This window comes from Atractosteus spatula, chromosome 5 (genome assembly GCF_055471065.1).
Source record: "Atractosteus spatula isolate fAtrSpa1 chromosome 5, fAtrSpa1.hap1, whole genome shotgun sequence".
Lineage (NCBI taxonomy): Eukaryota > Metazoa > Chordata > Actinopteri > Semionotiformes > Lepisosteidae > Atractosteus > Atractosteus spatula.
In genome coordinates, this window is record NC_142710.1 from 47,997,187 (window position 1) to 48,015,526 (window position 18,340).

Genomic DNA, 18,340 nt, shown 5'->3' on the forward strand with positions numbered 1-18,340 from the left:
TCAGTTTTGGACATTATATTTTGCTGTAAATTTATTTTAGGGAGTACAATAGCATTTTACAGATCTAGAGTCATTCAAACAAAAAAAGTACCTCAGGTGAAAATAGTACTATATCATACAAACAATATACTATCCTTGAGGAGAAAGAAAGAAGCAATTAACATTTCCAATCACAGAACAAACTAAAACCTAAAAAAAAGGGAATAGTTGGAAAAGTATACCAAAACAAATCAATTTTTATTTCAAGAGGGAAAGTAGAGCTGCATTAAAGCTCTATTTCCCTTTATTTAACTGTAAAGATACTTAAAAATTCCTGCTGTAGTTCAATATGCTTTCCTGCATTAAGAAGGAAAGTGTATATACTGTAGTACATACAACAGCAGCTCCAGCAACTGTGCGCTCTCCTTTCTGGGTGAATCCAGTGGGTCTGCTTGCGCCGCCAGAATGACTGAACATCACACAGAAGCAAACCCTGATCACAGGAAGCTGGCGGCTCTTCAGCAACATTATTAAAGGCAATTTCCTGCCCACTTGTTTCAGATTGATTGATACGCAGTGCTGGAAGAGCAGCGTTGCTCCCCTCTCATCTATACTACAGAAAGCACTTCACTTTTATTACAATTAACAGATTGACTAAACAAAACACTTATGTCTCTATTAACCTCAGCTTTGGATAAACAGCTATATACTTCAATGCTCTTTTTATCTGTAAGTGTGTGTGAAGCTTGCAGTTTACAGCAGTATTTAGAACTGTGTCTCTGTTGAAATACAAGACAAGGTTAATACATACTTTCATGAACTGGAAGACATTTAGAGATTGACATTAAAGCATCCTACTGTAGACACTATGGGCAAAATCTGCTTTTAACTTAAAGCTATTTTGAAAAGATCACTATTTTGAGTTGTCCCATCTCATTGCTTCTAAACAAGGAATAAGATGGGACAATGGAAGGACAACAAATAAACAAGGAACAAGCATGAGGTGGTCTAGCCACTTCATATACAGTTATCACTTACAGTATAATGACCTTGAAGCCTGTACCTTATTGCAACAATCCTTTCATCTTCTTCAAAGGTCTTGGCAATGAAAAAAGTAAGTCTACTTAGACTATTTAAATAATACTGGCAAGATTTACTAAACTATGCTGTACATTATGGTGATATTACTACAGATTAAGGGATCTTTTCAACTTTATCTCACATGTGCAACAGCAACCTCTGCTGGTGATTAAACTATAACTGTGGTGTTTTTTGGCAAACTAAAAGAGATCTAATAGATATTGGCATAAATAATGTGCTTTTTCTGTACTGTAAAGATTAACAGTATACTATTTACCTCTCGGAAATACAGTAAATATTATAAATAAAAATTATCTGAATCTGGATTTATTATCTTTCTTAAACATTCAATTTACAATTATGGAACTAAAAAAAAGTACAAATGTCACGCATCAACAAAGGATATATAACAGTTTAAAACCGAGCATAATGTAATAAACGTTACATGATAGAATAGTACCTTATCAGGTAATCATTACAATTAGTGGGAGGATTACACTATAGCTAAACAGCAAGCACTTTCTAGAATTAAAGATCAAAGCAAAGGTGAATCACACTCTGATCATCCACAGGAAAACATTAAACAATTAAAAACCTGTAATGGATACATTTCATAATGAGAGTTGAAACTGCAAAAGCCGCGATCTGTGAGAGAATATTAACATTAGGTAAATGGGATGTGGTAACTCCAACATCCCTGGGCAACTGCATTTTAAAAACTGCTGTCTTAATTCTTTTTCAAGAATCCCAGTCCCTCCATAAGGAACATTTGTTCATTAAAGAGTTATGCATCATTTATTAGGAACCACTTTTTTCTTTGAATAAATTCATGCAAAAAACATCACATTAAAGCTTTAATCTCTGAGCATTATTCATATGAAAAGGCGTCAAAGATCGTACAGACAGCTCTGTGGGGTTCATGCTGTCACATGTACTTGAACACCTTTTTCATCAAAGTCAACAAATGCGAATAGCTGTGCACCGCTACCCAAGTAGTATGAGCTAAATAAACCCAATATTAGGAGTACGTTTAGTCAAAGTGCAGTGAAGTAACCTCACAAATTTCCTGCAAACTGACATGTTGAAAAAGGAGTAACTGCACATTTTTATGCATCATCTGAAGCAGGCAGAAACAATTCTGGTAAGTAACATTAACAGGGGCAGAAATAATTATAAAAATAAGCAACATAAAACAGGCGTCTTCCTCATGAAATGTAGCTTCTCCATCCTGAATGCTATAGCATAGTTTCCTCAAATCATAAAATATATATTTTAAATATAAAATATATAGTATGTAGCGGCAAGGCTTATTAAAATACAGGAATTAAGTTTGCTGCTCCCTTGCCAGTCCCTCTCTCCTTCATCTCAGTGGTGCTTGATACAGAGAGGCCATTCCATTTGGTTCACATCTAAGGTGTTTTTCTAGCTGAAAGAGTGTCCGGATAAGGAACAACTCCCAAAGCTGAGATTCTTCAACCACCCTAACAAATGGTCATCTCTGGCGCCTCAAGGTCTGAAGGATTCTGGGAGAGTCTTATTCAAAGTTGTTTACAACTCTAAGGTCAGAGTGCACTGTTACTCATCATAAGCCAATCAGGAACTGGGAGGGCAGGGTAACCCCACGTGGGTCTCTGATGCCCATGAAACTTTCAACCAATGAACGACGGCAGACCCTCCAGGTAAAACAGGCAACACAGAGCTCCTAAGAGCGCCTCCTGGACATTCTTAGCCTCAGGGCTCCTCCTGAACATCCTCTGACTCAGCTCGGACCACCACGTAACAGCCACTGTGTCCGAGTGCCAGGACTTTCCTTTGTTCTCTAAGAGTCGAGAACGGAGGTTGCCAGCGCGTAACCAAAGGATCCACCCGAGGTTAGCCAGCAGCAAGCCTCGTGAACCCAATCTGAATCTAAGGATTCAGGAATAGCGCTTCATCAGGAACGAACCGGTCTTCCTGCCTAAAGAGTGTGACCTGCTTGGACCTGCAGTCACTTTTCTCCTGTGCACAAACTCTGCTAGTTTCAGCCAACACTAACTAGCCGGTCTTCAGAGAGCATCAGCAGCACATCGCAGCAGGAATCTCTCCTACCACGTCGCACGCCGCAACAGCACTGCCTGGCACCGAGCCAGAGAGCACCGATTGGACACAGCAACAAGCCTGCAGCTGTTTCTTTGTCTGTGGGAGATCTGAATCCACACAGATTGGATGAGTATTCAACATTCTGCATTACAGCTCAAGAATTCAATTGTTACCTCAACCTGAGTTGATATCAATTTAATTCCTATGAGTGATGTACTTGCTTTTGAGTATCTAGTGTAGAAGTTGTAACCAAGTTCATTTACGAAACGGTCCAAATGAATGATATACTGAACGTATGTCCCTCTTGGTATTTGTAACTCTTCGTGATTGAATATATAAGTTCTGTAATCTGCTAACCCTCACGATAAGATCTGTTATGTTTACATGCACATTTTATGTATTAATAAATGTTTTCTCGTGTATTAGCATCCGTGTGTGTGCGTTGTTTGAGTTATCCCGCAAGGTTGATTCTAATAGCCATCTGAAGAATCATTTTTGTGACTTGCTGCTACAATTAATAATTGTCCCAGTTAAGAACAAAACCCCTACATTTACTGGTGCCTCGTGAGAGGATGCCTACAAGTATGACAAACTGGATAGACTGGTGACAATAGACAAGCTCAGACTCAAACTAAGTGAGTAAGGAAGGTTTAGACACAGCGTGGGAGGTTTTAATGTAGATGGAGGGTTTACTTACAAGCGATCTAACAGACCTTCTTAATAATTAAAACAAATGTAAAACAATGCCTGACTGCACGTTTGGAGCACTAACTAGAGAGGGACCTGCAGCTAGCCTGCTTCAAAATTATAAAAAAAACTCTTCTCATTCATGTTAAAGTAACCAGCAAACTAAACTTTCTACAGGCTCTTTTGTCAGATCCTGACCACTTTCTTCAGTCTCTGGAGCCTCTGAGGTTATATGCTCTTCGTGAATTCAAGTACAGTCAGCTGGGGGCAGTGAACTATGGAAGCTGCAGTTTTTTCCAACTCCTCAGGCATCCCCAGCCCCTCATAGTGCAGCACACTTCCTCCCTCAGTGTAAAGTACAACTGGCTGGGGTGCAGTTCACCTAACTTCAGCTAAAATGTGCCAGGAAAACATGCAAGTGAGAGTCCATATATCAGTCATGCTGCTCAAAGGTCTATCACTCAGTGTTTTCTTCTTTGTGGCTAGTTTGTCTTCATCAGTATCTGTCCCATTTGGCTTAGTCTCTTTATCTCACCTCTTTATGCCTTTTTTGTTATTCCTACCTTTTCCTGAAAGTCAAGATGGTTTCTGTCATGTCTTGCATCATACTGCCAAGACAACATCAACTTACCTATTGCTGCAGGGTCTGTATATCCGAGTTACACCCAGAACACTGTCGCACTAGCTCTCTTCTGTAATGTCTCTGCAGTAAATTGCTATTTCAAGCTTAGAATCAGGTAGGTCAGCCCCTTATACATGTTGTAGTGCCTTCTAACTAAGATACTGTTGCACAGATATCAATTCTTCAAATTCTCTTTCTTCTGCCTGTGCCATATCTTCTGAATTTTAGTCAGTTTACATCCTCTGCAGCTCCACTGAGTACTCTTTCAGGATTTTTACTGCTCTCCAGTCCACTCTTCCTTTTCCTCCACTGTTGTCTCTGCATTCCATTACCAAACGAGAAATTGTACCATTCACTTTTTCCCATGTCCCACTTTTTTAAGTGCTTTGCAAAGTTCTTTTGGCAGAGAAATGTCCAACTTTCTTTTGCTCTATGTGAGGAGGTGAGTGCTTGTCTTCTGGTCTTCATTCTCCAATGGCAATAGGAACAGCAATTCCTCAAATTTCAGTTTCCCTAGGCATGTCTTGATCTCCTGTGGATGCTCCTCGTGTTCTGCCTCAGTCTTCAAAACTGCAATGTTGTAATGCTCTGCATCAATGTTTCCAGCAGCTCCTCCATGGTGTTTGGTCTGTTTCTTCCCCAAAAAGTTCAAAGCCTGCCCACATTCTCCACTGTGTGTGACACATTGAAGACATCCATTAGCATAGCAAGGTAAGAAGGCTTCACAGCTGAAACGTTGAGTTTTCTCTCTGTTCTTTTCAGCATGGAATAAACCTATTACTTGTTCCTTTGCAGACTACACATGCTGATGCAGCTACCCACCTGAACTCTTTATCCTTGTATGGATATTGAGGGGGTATAGAAGTTTGCCACCCTTGTCTTCATGGTTTTATGGACTAGGAGATGGCTTGCGACGGTGTACCCCAGGGTATCTTTTGGGAGGTGCTGCAGGGATACATGGTGCTGCTGAGCTGTGTGCCATCCTGGTTCTTGCAGAGCAGGTGTTGTGTCCATTCATGGTGGACATCGTACTCTGCCAAGGTGCAATTTGTCTTCCCTGCTGTTCATAATTTTCATGGACAGGATATTAAAGCACAGCCAGGATTTGGAGTGTATCCAATTTAAGCACCTGAGAGCTGATTCTTTGCTGTTTGTACTCTTTGCCTCATCTAACGGTGATATCCAGCGCACAATGAAGAGATTTGCTGCCAAGCGGAGGAGTTTAAGTATCTCGGTGTCTTGTTCACGAGTAAGTGTAGAGGGGAATCAAGAGATTAAAGAGCAGACTGGTGCAGCGGCAGCAGTAATGCAGACACTGTACTGAACCACAGTGGTGAAGTGGGTGTTGAATTTTTGGACACTCAGTTTTCTGGTCAATCTATGTCCCCATCTTCACCAATGGTCATAAGGTTTGGGTAGTGACTGAAAGAACGAGACCACAGGTACAAGCAATAGAAACGAGGTTTCTCTGTAGGGTTGCTGGGCTTACTCTCAGTGACAGGGTGAAGGGCTCGGCAATCTAGGGAGACCTGTTCCTCTTGATGGAGAGGAGCCAATTAAGGAGGTCTGGACGTCTGGTGAGGATGCTGCTGGAGGTGTACCAGGCACAACCCACTGGAAAGAGACCCTGGGTCAGACTTAATGACATGCTGGAGCAATTATATTTCTCGGCTAGCCTGGGAGCATCTGAGAAACCCCCAGGGGTAGCTGGAGATGTCTTGTGAAAGCGAAGTCTTATCTGCCCCGCTCAGCCTGGTACCACCGGGACCCTCACCAGGAGTAAACAATTAGAAAATGAATGGCTGGAGGTATTAGGAGCACTAGACTCATGTATCTTTCTACAAAGACCATCTAGTTTGACCCATGAACTAAATAAAATTGAGCAAAAGCTTTAGTTTTGGTTTTCAGACAACACTCAACTAATGGCATTTTACTAGTCCCCACCCCACCGGCTCCTTATAGCTGACAAGCGTTTTCTTTCGTCCCTTTGATTATCTTTCTTCAAGCTTTCTGTCTGACTGCCCTGGCCACCTCATAGTTCCAGCACAGCAAAAAAAAAACACAATTCCCTATAAAGATCACAAATCCCAGTTTTACACTTCCTTGTGACATAGTCCCTTAGTTGGAATCTTCAGGAGGGAGGGGGATTATGGGAGCTGTATTTCTCCCTAACAGTAAGGCATCTCTATCTCTTGAGTTATTACTGTATTAAAGAATGATATGTCTTTGAGATACATAAAAATGCATACTGTTAATCAATGTCACATCTGGGCTGGTCAATGAGAACTGGATCTCACTAGATGCTTGATTTTATTAAATGAGACTAAACATAACTGTACTACCAAAAATATTGATTTCTGTATAAAGTACAAAATATGTCTAAGAGAGCTCAGCTTGCCAAAGTGCTTCATTTTCCTTCAGCTGTTTTGTGTTTTGTGATTAAGAAAGGTAGCTTTTAAGACAATCATTAATGGGTCAAATCAAAGCCAGATTTTGAGTTGTGCCTTGTGCAGTTCAGGATCACCAGACCATGAGTTTCTGATGACTTGCACATGGACAGATCACCCAGTATGCTCTACAGGCATGAATACCATGCTGCACAGGATCCTTCATCAGTGCCAGCAGCATTCTAATCCTCCTCTGTGGACACGGTCTTTAAAGTCAGAGGTCTTTCATCAAAGCCCTCAGCCTTGTTTTTAGTTTACCTGTAGCAGCAGTACTTGCCCTAGCATCTCCACAGAAGATTTAGAGAAAACCACACAGATAAAGATCAACATGAACAAACAAATCCAAACACCTTTGAGAACATAAATCTATTCTGCAAATCTACCACAAAAACAGATCCCAATATTTCAAAGAGTTGAAATCTATTTCGCAAATCTACCACAAAGCCAGGATAAATATGTTCCAATAGTGTTTTCAAAAGCTATTACAGGGGATTATCACATTGGTTTTGAATATATCCACCTCCTGGAGATTTCTAAATAATGTGACCTACTCTGTATGCGTGGGGCATTTTCCATTTTATCTGAAAAGTAGAAAATTATTTAAAAGGGGAAGGCGATGGAAAACACAATAAAAAAATAATAGATGTATCAGTATGAATATATTCTAATAATAATTAAATGTCTTTGATTGAAACTGGTAGAACATTAATGATTTTAAGATGTAATAAATCAGCATATGAATACTACACAATGTGAGAAAGCGATCTTTATCACTTCCAAGATAAAAAACAAGATCATCTGTGTCCACAATGCCCACCTGATCATGGGCAAGGTCACTCTATCCAACCATTAACAAGTGTTATCTACTCATGTTTTTTAACAATCCTGCAAGATCTGTTCCATTTTATAATCTGTGACACCTAACACTGAAGCAGGTGACAGGTCCAGCTTCAACAGTCTGCACGCACACACAGACTTATACTCCACTGCTCATGGAGAGGAAGAGAGGTAAAGGACAATTTCATGCATACAAAAATACAATTACTATGTGGTACTAAACCTCCTACAACCCAAACTCCTCAAACCACACTTTTGGTCTTCAGTCTTTCAAAAGAAAAAAGCTTTTCAATGCTTCTGTGTGATGTGCAAATATCAGAATCACAAAAGATGAGGCATGCAAATAAGCCTGACTCTTTGCCCCTAGAATCAGTATTCTTCAGATACAAGCAAATAAGGCAGAAAATGCTAAGGAAATTCAAAATCACTTAAGACAAAATTCAAGAGGAGGCAAACATTTAATGGGCAAGGTCAGCAGGTGGGAAAGACAAACTAGATATAATATGGAGAGCTTCAACAAAGAAAAATAAATTTTCAACTTCTAATCTAGACGATGCGGGGAAACTATCAAAACATCAGTTTATATACAGTACAGCAGTTTTAAGTATAGAATGAGATGTGAGGTGTTAAAATTGCAAAATGTCATTTGTAAGATTTCATTTAAACTATACAGTACATGCAGTATTCTGATTTCTGCACTACAAAAAAAGGTCAAACTATTTAAATCCATAAAAACAAGACATATAGTTTTTTACATATAGGGTGGTACGAGTGAAGTGAAGTGGTGAATGTCCAGGCTCATTTCAAGAAAATAGTTCTTACTTAGATATTGCAGTATAGCCTTTTCTTCAATAGGAAACCAAAAGAGATGTTAATGAAGGGCCCCAGACTGGGATGTTTGACATGCATTATCAATGTGTACAGCAGTACACCCTGAATACAAAGTATTTAGAACCTGCTGGCTAAAACCTGGTGTCATTTCAGATGATACTGGCACTTAAAGTATCGTTAAGATGGTTTGAGCTTTGATTAATTCAAATATAAGCAATGGTAAAATTCCATCTGATTTAGCCTTTTGAACTTCTTTACAAAACAGGGACATAACACAGCAGATGCTTATTTGAGTTACCGAGGGAAACTCCTAAAGAATGCTAGATTCTCTGTGTCAGATAATTTTATTAGCTTCAGTGCCTAAGAGCCTCCAAAAGCACACACGTACTGCATTATGGTCTTTTTCATCATTGTTACAGTTGCAGGAAGTGCAGTAAATGATTTTAAAAATAAAAACCTAATGAGAATTTTTCCATTCTGATTCTGTCAAACGTTTAATTTTAACATTACACAAATTAAGTGTTAAAATAATTTCATTATTTTAATCATTTTTTAATAAGAAGTGACCACCTGGAAAAATATCCAAAGAAATGATTGACATGAGTTAAAAGTTTCAAAACTTGAAGTAAGGTAATATGGATTTTGATTAATTTAAATTTTACTGTTTAAATAAACTGCTATTTAAATCAATCTGTTTTTATTAAAAGGAAATAAGGATGTCTTAAGCAAAACTGTATATCCTTTAAAATGTTTATAATGCCAAAATGACTACATGTAAGTTCCCCATTATACAAACCCCTGATGAGAAATATCAACACCGCAGTAAGAAAGAATACCTGCTACTTAACATTTCAGCTTTGACCTTCAAGAAATGAATATGTGCCATGTCAGCATTTAGTTTCGAAGGATGGCATTTACATTTAAATTGTGTTAAATTGTGCTCCTATTACAGTTACAAAACACTATAAAAGTTTATAATGGGTGTAGTTTTTAGGGTGTAGCAATAAAGGTAATTAAAGGTAAAATACTAAATTCTGTTTTGAAAATTTAAACTAATATAAAATTAACTTTGGATAAACAAGTGAGTTCAAAATTCCAAACGCCAACTTTAAAATCCAGTTGAACCCATATCATCTTAAGACGTCAAGCAACCAACATGTTTAATGTCATCCAGACAACACCCAAGTATTGCTCTCTGAACTTTCATTGTGCTATTCTTTTGCATTTCAAAATGGTCATTAAGTCATTAAGTCTCCTGAGGACTAAAAAATACAATTTTTGAAAAAATATATTACCACGGTCATACAATAAAATACAGAAAAGTTTTTAATCACTTTCATACCATTCAAAGTGCTGCATCACCACAGGCTACCTTGGTAAAACAAACTACTAAATATGGGCATGCTGCCGACTCCCCACTACCTGCTTCAGATCTGCAGCTACTGTATAAAAATTAATATTTGATTACAAAAGTGTTTATAGTAACAATAGCTCCCTAAAGCTACTTAACACTTACCGTCTAAGCATTAGCCCAGCAGCAGTATGCTTGTGTGGTAAGCTGCACATTGAGGGACAGCCAGTGACAGATTGCACCTACAGTAGTTGACATCAGGGAACACTCTCGACACTCTAAACTCTAATTCAGATGCTGAATTGGCATGGCTCTACAGGAGTTCCTGAGCGGCCAGCTCCAGTCTGGTGGAAGGATCTACCCAGAGAAACCAGAATCAAGAAAAAGTTATGGACTTCTCTGGTCACTGTCACCAATGCGATTAATGATTTAAAAGTTTTAACACTTACAGCAGCTTCACAACACTCTTCAAAGACCAGGGTTTGCTAATGACTGTATATGACTTGCAAATGATGCTTGTACTGCAGCATCTTGATGGGCTTGGATTTTGCTTCATTAATATCTGCCTTTTGATTACAGCGATTGGGAAACAAGTCCAGAATGAAGACATTTCTTCTGAGATTTCCTTACATCGCTATTTAACCTCGACACAATGTGGAATATCAGTGTTTCCTGAGAATCCTGTAAAGCCAATTGTTGAAGCAAACCCAAAGCTTAACTCAGAGGTTAATTCTCTCTGGCTGCAGATCAGAAGATGGTTTAACTCCCAAGAATAGCAAAGCAGCATCATTTGGAGACTTTCATGCTGTGCCAAGGAAGCATAATTATGAAGATAATAGTGACAGAAAACAGCAGAGAGCTTAGTGCACAGTTTCGCAGCATTCAGTAGGGACTCTCTCTCATGTTTATGACCATACTCCTCCCCTGTGTTCCTCCAAACTATATTTTGATCTCAGTCTTAGTATTGCAGCTCTTAATTTATGACTAATCAACATAAGTGTCACAACAATTCACTTGCTCGTTAACATGCTGTGCCTAGCCACAGTCTGCAAGCAGCGCATACAAATGAGATGGTTTAGCTGGACAAAATAACCATTCCATTTAAATCTGGACTTCACATTCAGTGTTTACTAATCAAATTCTCTATTCAAGAAACCTACACAAATCTTCAAAATACATCTGGACATTTAAGCATTCATTAATGGGATTTTGTTAATGTTAATAGAAAGATTAGATAATTGAAGATGGAGATTCTTCTTGGAAGCCATCTAATCTGAAGATGTGCATGAATACTAAATACAATAGAACTAATAGGACTAATTAAGATTTAATGCTCACACAGGAAAAAATAGCTTCATATTCAGATGGACTAATAAAAGAAGTATCATCACTTACAGGCCCATATTCAGCAGTTTCCCTCAGTCTTTGTGGTTAAACAATAACAGATGATGACATGACTGTGTGATAGTCACGGTTCCGCGCGGGGTCGTGCCCCCCGCCGCCCGTTCCGTCCCCCACACCTGGGGCGCGAACCGGGGTCTCCGGCGTAATGCAACAGGGCTCCAACCGCATGAGCTAAAAGAGACCTCCCTCAGCCCAGGCAGCTGAGGACCCTGATACGCGCAATGAGGGCATTGACGTCACCACACTAGCTCCGCTGCACCTGATTTGTTCTGAAACTACGTAAGTATGACACAGGCCAAATCTGAGCCTTACTGTATTTATAAGCCAGTCACGTTCATAATAACAGGCTCTTTCTTCTTCACCAAGTTAAACATCTACAAAATTAATTTTATGATGTAACAGCATTTGTATACATGGAACTTATCTAAATAGCAAATCTCAAGAAATAACCCAGCGGTGCACATTGTGAATTAAACATTGATTAACAGAAAAATTAACAGAAACAAAACTGTACACCTCTTCTTTTTTTGGAAACAGCTTTGCTGTCGTTTGAGAGGAGATACACTGAGGCTTCTGAACTGGCAACTCCAGTACGTAGTAAGTAATTGCAGGGAGCTGTTCACAAATTCCCAATTCACCTTTTCATGAGGATCTCCACGCCTCGCCAGCCAGGGTGAATACTGTCACCATCTGCGCAAGCGTGACCATAATCTGTAAAACTTTCAAGAGGGAACAAAATGCAGACAGATTCTCCCTCTCACCAAAAGAAAACAGTCTCAAGTATGGCAAATGATCTCCATTCACCGACCTAAAGGCTTTGAAAAACAAGATACAATAAGATCGGTTTACACAAAGAGAGAAAGGCTTTCAGAGCCAAATACTCATATTAATGCTTAAATGGGCAACAAGTGGATTAAATCTGAATAAATTGGGGGAACACTGTGATACTGATGACATACAAAACAATTTCCAAGATCAAAATACAAGGATCAGTAAGAAAGTGTTTTATTTTATTGGTCATTAAATGGAATAAAAGGCATTATTATTAAATTGAAGAAGATAGGTTTGTACCAACCATGTATTCTTAAAACATTAGCAAATAAAGCTCTTGGCAAACAAATGATTGGACTTTTATCAACTTATTTTTGTTTCTTTTCACCTTAATACAAACTAAATCATCAGATCCACCATTAGGAGGATCGTGTGTGGCACAGATGTTGCCAGTTTTCCATATCAAAGGAATGTGAAGCTGAGAAAGTGATTTCGGCCTATTATCAAGGCATCTCTTGCTGCTATACAGGTTTGCATATCCATGCTAATTGTGTGAAAGAGAGCTGTAAATTTCCCCATCTTTTGTTTGGTATACCTACCACTGCTTTCTTTTTTCCCCCCTTCCATGACACTATGCAAAAAGGCACTTTGAAAAGGGCATTCATACGCCAAACACCACTGACAGCTTTATTTCATCCGGCTGCTTGTTAACAAGCTGAATGGCAGCCCTGCTCAGTGTAATGCGGATCCGATAAGGTTACAGCAAGGACAGAGGTATCAGAAGTATCAGTTTCTTGCCTGAGCTTTTGCCCCCACAAACCTTATAGCATTGGGGGATACAGAGGGAGCTTTGTCTGCACACCCTCCGATAACACCACCACAAAGGAAGCTACAGTTTAAACAAAAGTAATTCACAATCTGAGGACTCCTACTGCAACATATTCAGAATGCAGTTCATTTACAGACAAAATGCAAAATTACTACTTTATTTTCAAGGCTTATGCAACAAAATCTACAATAACAGAGGCACTTTCAGAAAGGAGCACACCAAAATGTTCTCTCCGAATAACTGGGTCAGATCAGATAGCACACTCTCACAAAACAAATGTTAATAGCATCTGTAATGAGGCTCATTAGTACAAGGGAAACCAATCAGGCTAAAAGCAAATATAAATAATTCAAGGAAAAAACAGTTAAGTATACCAGTGTTTGATTTATTTTTATCTGGTTAGGCCTCAAACATTGTCAGAAAGACTAAATACAATGTACAAGTGGAGGCCTAGTATTTATTTTTGTTGTCATTGTCAAGCGAAAAACAGTCTTTGTAAACATCCAAAACATTTTGTAAACATGCTTGGATTATACCAAACTGTAAGCTTTAATCACAGCAATCTAATGTCATCAGATCTCAGAAGCTAAACAAAGCTTGGCCTGCTCACTACTGGGATTAGACACCTCAAAGGAAAATGGTGTTGCTGGACCAATAGGTGGCACTCTTATCACTGGCCAAGGATTCCAAAAACCAATGCCTTAGCAGGGTGACTAGGGACACCGTTCTATACAGAGGTGCCGACCTTTGAAACAGATATTAAATCCAGATTCTGACTCCATGGTCAGTAAAATGCCCTTGGCACTTATCATAAGACTACTGAAGCTAATTTCCAGGCTAAACTGCACTCTATGCTTACACAGTCCGAAGTATCTAAAATTCTGCCTCAGTTCAATTGATTAAGTAATTTCTCCCTTTTCCACATGACCTCCTGTAAAGTGGGCATGCTGGTGCATAATTGCTGCATTGTCACCAGGTCGGGGGGGGGGCTGCACTTCGGTGATGAAGTGGGTTCCTAACTTTATGTACAGCACTTTTGTATTCCTTAGTGCTAAATACATGCAATCCATTAAATCTGCAAATTCCAAAAAAAAAAGGCCACCAAAGGTATTTGCCTTATTGAGGTCACTGGAAAAAAGAAACCCTAGATTTTACTGTCTGGGGGAGCCTAGTTCAAATAAGAGGAATCTGGCTACGAGGATGAACAAGCTACCCTATCCCTAAAGGTTGTTCTGTATTTTTTCTATGTCTCTCTAGATACATTAAATTGAAAATAAACTATTATATCAAGAACTACTACTCATGAAAATTAGTAAGGAAGCGTGGCAACATTTTCTGGAGAGATAAGAATACTACATTCATAAAACTGCAAATTGAAACACACACTAACATGTTAATGCAGATATAGAATATTTATTTTGACTTTGTGGGATACTGATCATATTTTTGGATTAGTACTGGACAACTTTATATTCCTCTGTGTACTCAATTAATCAAGTGGTAACATTTTGCAAACTAGAGATGCCAGTCATCTTGGTCATTTGGTAGCTTAGCAGTTAAATGAATTTAATATTTCCTCCAGCTGTTTCTTGGAGGAGCCCAGAGTTTGGGCCTCAACCACCTGGCTGGGAAGCCTGTTCCAGACACCCACAAGTGTTTCCCATTCTCCATCCTCAACCAAATCACTTGTAGTTGCTAATTGTCACCCTGTGTCCTTGTTTCACTAATGAGTCTATAAAGGTCTCCTGGGCTACCTATGCCCCCTTAAGATTTTATGTGCTTAGATCAAATCTCCTTTGTTGTAGACTGAGGAGGTTTAGGGGACCAGGGACCATTCTTGTTACTTTTTTATGAATTTTCTAAGGCAATAATATCCTTTCTGTGGTTCGGTGACTAAAACTGAACACGGTATGTTAAAAGAGGTCTTATTAGCAGATTGTAATCTTTAAGCATTAACTCTCTGAATTTAAATTAATCACCATTTGGGTGTATAAACACCCAGGAATTCCACATGCACAGTGCCACCTTAAATTTTCTTGAAGAGAGCATAGAAGAATATACATGATAGGTACTGTATCTAGGGCTTTGTACATAGATTACTGCAGCTCAGACTCACTCAAGCAACATGCACAGTGTATTTGCCTACATACTGTGTGGATCAAAATACATTTATAAATGTTACATTTAATTTTACACATAGTGGCTAAATCCCTTGTTTTCAACTTTTGTTATTAATTTCAATGCTTTGCTAATTATCTCAGAATGTAAATCCAGTACCCAGAGGTACAAAACTTTAATGATAACGTGGTAATTCCTATTTGTTAATCATGTCTAAAACCATGTTGCATACATTTACAGGATTGCAAAGTACTTTAAATTGAGAATCAGACTTTTATCGGGATCTCTGTCAAAAGCTTTCAGGAAATCAAAATATAATGTTCAGTGTTATCAACTGTCCTTGACATTCATTTGAAAAAGTACAACATTGTCGTACAACAAAAACATCCTTTTTTAAACTTGTTTTTCCTCTCTTAAAACACCACTATTTTGTTATTATTCTACCTAGCACTATCATTTGCATAACCTTACTTTTAACATAAATAAGACTTATTGGTCTATAATTTCCTTTTTCAGTTGTTTCCGTTTTTTTTTTATTAAATACAGCTACTTCTAAAAGTTTCCCTCTGTGGGTACAGCTCCCATTCTTACTAAGGTCTGAAATATCCTAAGGACAGAAACTAAAAGCATTTCTCTTTTTTCAAGAACAAGAGGGAAAATATTTTCCAAAACTTTAAAGGTTTTTCCTATCTCTTATTATTCTAAACAACAACAGCAATTAGTACAAATGCCTTAACCACAAGAAAATCTACCATCACACTCTCCCAAAGCACTTAATTCTAAGTCACTCTTTTAGTTTATCTGCTGGTATGAACAGCACTTGCCTGCATGGAAGTATACAATACAGAGCTCCCCCATTTTCCCCAAAGAGATACTTCATCATAATGAAATGTAATGTAACTTGAAACCCAGTTAAACACAGAGAATTTAAGTAACATCAGAATAAAACCTCTTAAAAAAAGTGACTTAAGCTAACAAAAGCAGTTCAGGTTTTTTACATCTTCTCATAGGTTTGCAAGTCTTTATTGTGTGCTTTACAAAACAAGACTCCTAGACTGTCCTAAAAATGCCTGCTATCAACTGTTGGAAAATTTCCACATTTATGGGTTACACTACAAAGATGTGCAATTACGGAAACATTCCTGTGTTAGAAATTGCCCTATAATTGTTTACAGCATTGAGGGCTTTCCAAACCTTCACATCTAATTCCCCCCAGCATGTTGTAAATTTTGTGCTCGTAACACAACATCTATTTTCAACAAAGTTGAATTGCAAGGAATTTTTAAGATCTTAAAGGACATAGGGGCTTGTATGAACATTCTCCTCAATAGCTGTTAGCATTTATTTTCATGGTTTTATACAACATTCAAATTTGTAATGCATATTCCAAAATCAAGTAAAAAACTATATTAGTGTCTAGCGCTCTAATAATGATTTGCATCTGAAGACCTTAAAAAAGTCATAGAGTCATCAATGTCAGGTATAAAAATTAATTTGACAGTCTGATAAATGCTACTTGGAGACCTTGTCATTATATGGTTTATTTTTCTACAATGAAACTGAAATGCTCAACAACTTCACACTAAAACTTCGTATGGAAAAACAGACACCCAAGCAAAATTTGAAACGACATGAACTGACAGAAGCTGAACTTTGCTGACTATTGGCAATACAAAGTGCCAATATAAATTTCATAAAATAAAGAATTTATAAAGAATATAAAATTTGACCATTAATACCATGTGAACATCTTCTGGCTAGAACCGTGTGATTATGTCAAAGTATAAATGCATAGTGAAAAGTGACTCAACATGCACTTTTGAGAGGTAATGGTTTATCAGCAGCTGCATGGAAGGTATCTTTTTTTAAAAAAAAGATTTTTCCTCTGGCTGCTTACACTTACAGAAAGCACAGGATCTACCATGGGCTTCCTCTGAGATCCCTCCACAGCCTTCATGTATAATTTCTGAGCCTGTATTTAATTACTGCAGATGTGTTCTACTTAAATACATCTTGAAAAATGTTGTAACTAATGGAAATATCTTAATTCACTTTGAAACAAACCTTTGAAGGTTAAAAACAAGTACATTCTGTAGAACAGTTCAGTTAGTTTTTTAATCATTATCTTATTGTTCAGCAATGTACTGAAAATCCTATTCATTACTCAAAGGTTTAAACTACCACAGCTTGAGTTAAAGTACTTGAAAATCAAATTTAATTAAACCTAACAAATACTCTGGAAATAAGCTTAGATTTGATATATTTGTTTAACCAGGTCTCATTAGCTGTAACGGTTCATAGATGCTATATATTTAAATATTCAAAGGTTTTCTTCTAAAATATTTTCCTTTTTCTGCACTGCATTAAAAACCATTTCTTTCCTAAAGTCTCTCTAAAAATGTCCCCCCCCCCAAAACAAAATCTCAAATCACGGCTTTTTCTTTCAGGCAACATTTACCAGCAACTTCACTATATAACAACATTGATCCCAACAGTGACTGACAGTGATTATAGGTTTACAGAACCACCTAAGCCTGTTGCCAAACAATCCTACCCTGAAAAAGGAAGAAATACTCTACCTCCATTTATGCAACACAAACCCTGGACACTGCTCGCCACACACATGACAGGGCTGCCCTCTTTCAGGCTCATCGAGAGCAGAGAGCTGCGAGAGGTTAGAAAAGAAGTAACAGTTAACACAAGAAGGCTGAAATTGAAATATTCAAAATACTTGATGAGCAAGGGAAGTACAAAGCATAGATATTCACACAAAACTGCGACAGCTGCTCAGAAACGCACGGCAAACTACCCAATAACCATCTTGCGTGGTTTACAAAACATCTCATTTAGTAAAGTCAATTATGTTTTCGTAAAACTCGTCACTTCGTGGTTGTGAAAGAGACAGGTGAGTACACACATCTTAGACTGTCAGACGAAACTGGATCAGTGTAAATGTTTAATTTATTAAAATTATTCGTTCAGTTTTAAAAAATGTCGTCTTATAATATTCAGGTGTTAAAATAGTGCCAGCAAAAACAATTATCATGTCCCTACTAATACTGTATAGACCCCATCACGTCTGTAAGTTGTTTCATCCTGTATATTTTTCTATAGTAATTTTTCACTAAAGTACCTCGGCTTTTTAAACGGTATCAAACGTTATGATTTAACGGGCAGGTGCTCTGCTCTTCAGCGGCTAAAAAGTAACCTTAACATAATACCACATTTGACTTTTGCAAACAATACTTTTTTTAAGAGTTACACATAACAATATTGTAGAAATCGACGGTCTGTCTGCAAGTCTA

The 18,340-nt window shown here is 38.0% G+C and overlaps 1 protein-coding gene across 2 annotated transcripts in view; it reads right to left on the reverse strand.

The window, feature by feature from the left end:
- prickle2b (prickle homolog 2b) overlaps window positions 1–18,340 on the reverse strand; it is a 94,128-nt gene that overhangs the window by 67,669 nt on the left and 8,119 nt on the right. For both annotated transcript variants that reach the window (XM_088916834.1, XM_088916832.1), the window contains exon 2: window positions 17,615–17,700. Coding sequence is in view for 1 of the 2 variants with exons in the window: in XM_088916832.1 (XP_088772958.1) it covers window positions 17,615–17,700 (86 nt within the window). In the remaining variant the exon portion in view is untranslated. The remainder of the gene's footprint in view (window positions 1–17,614; window positions 17,701–18,340) is intronic.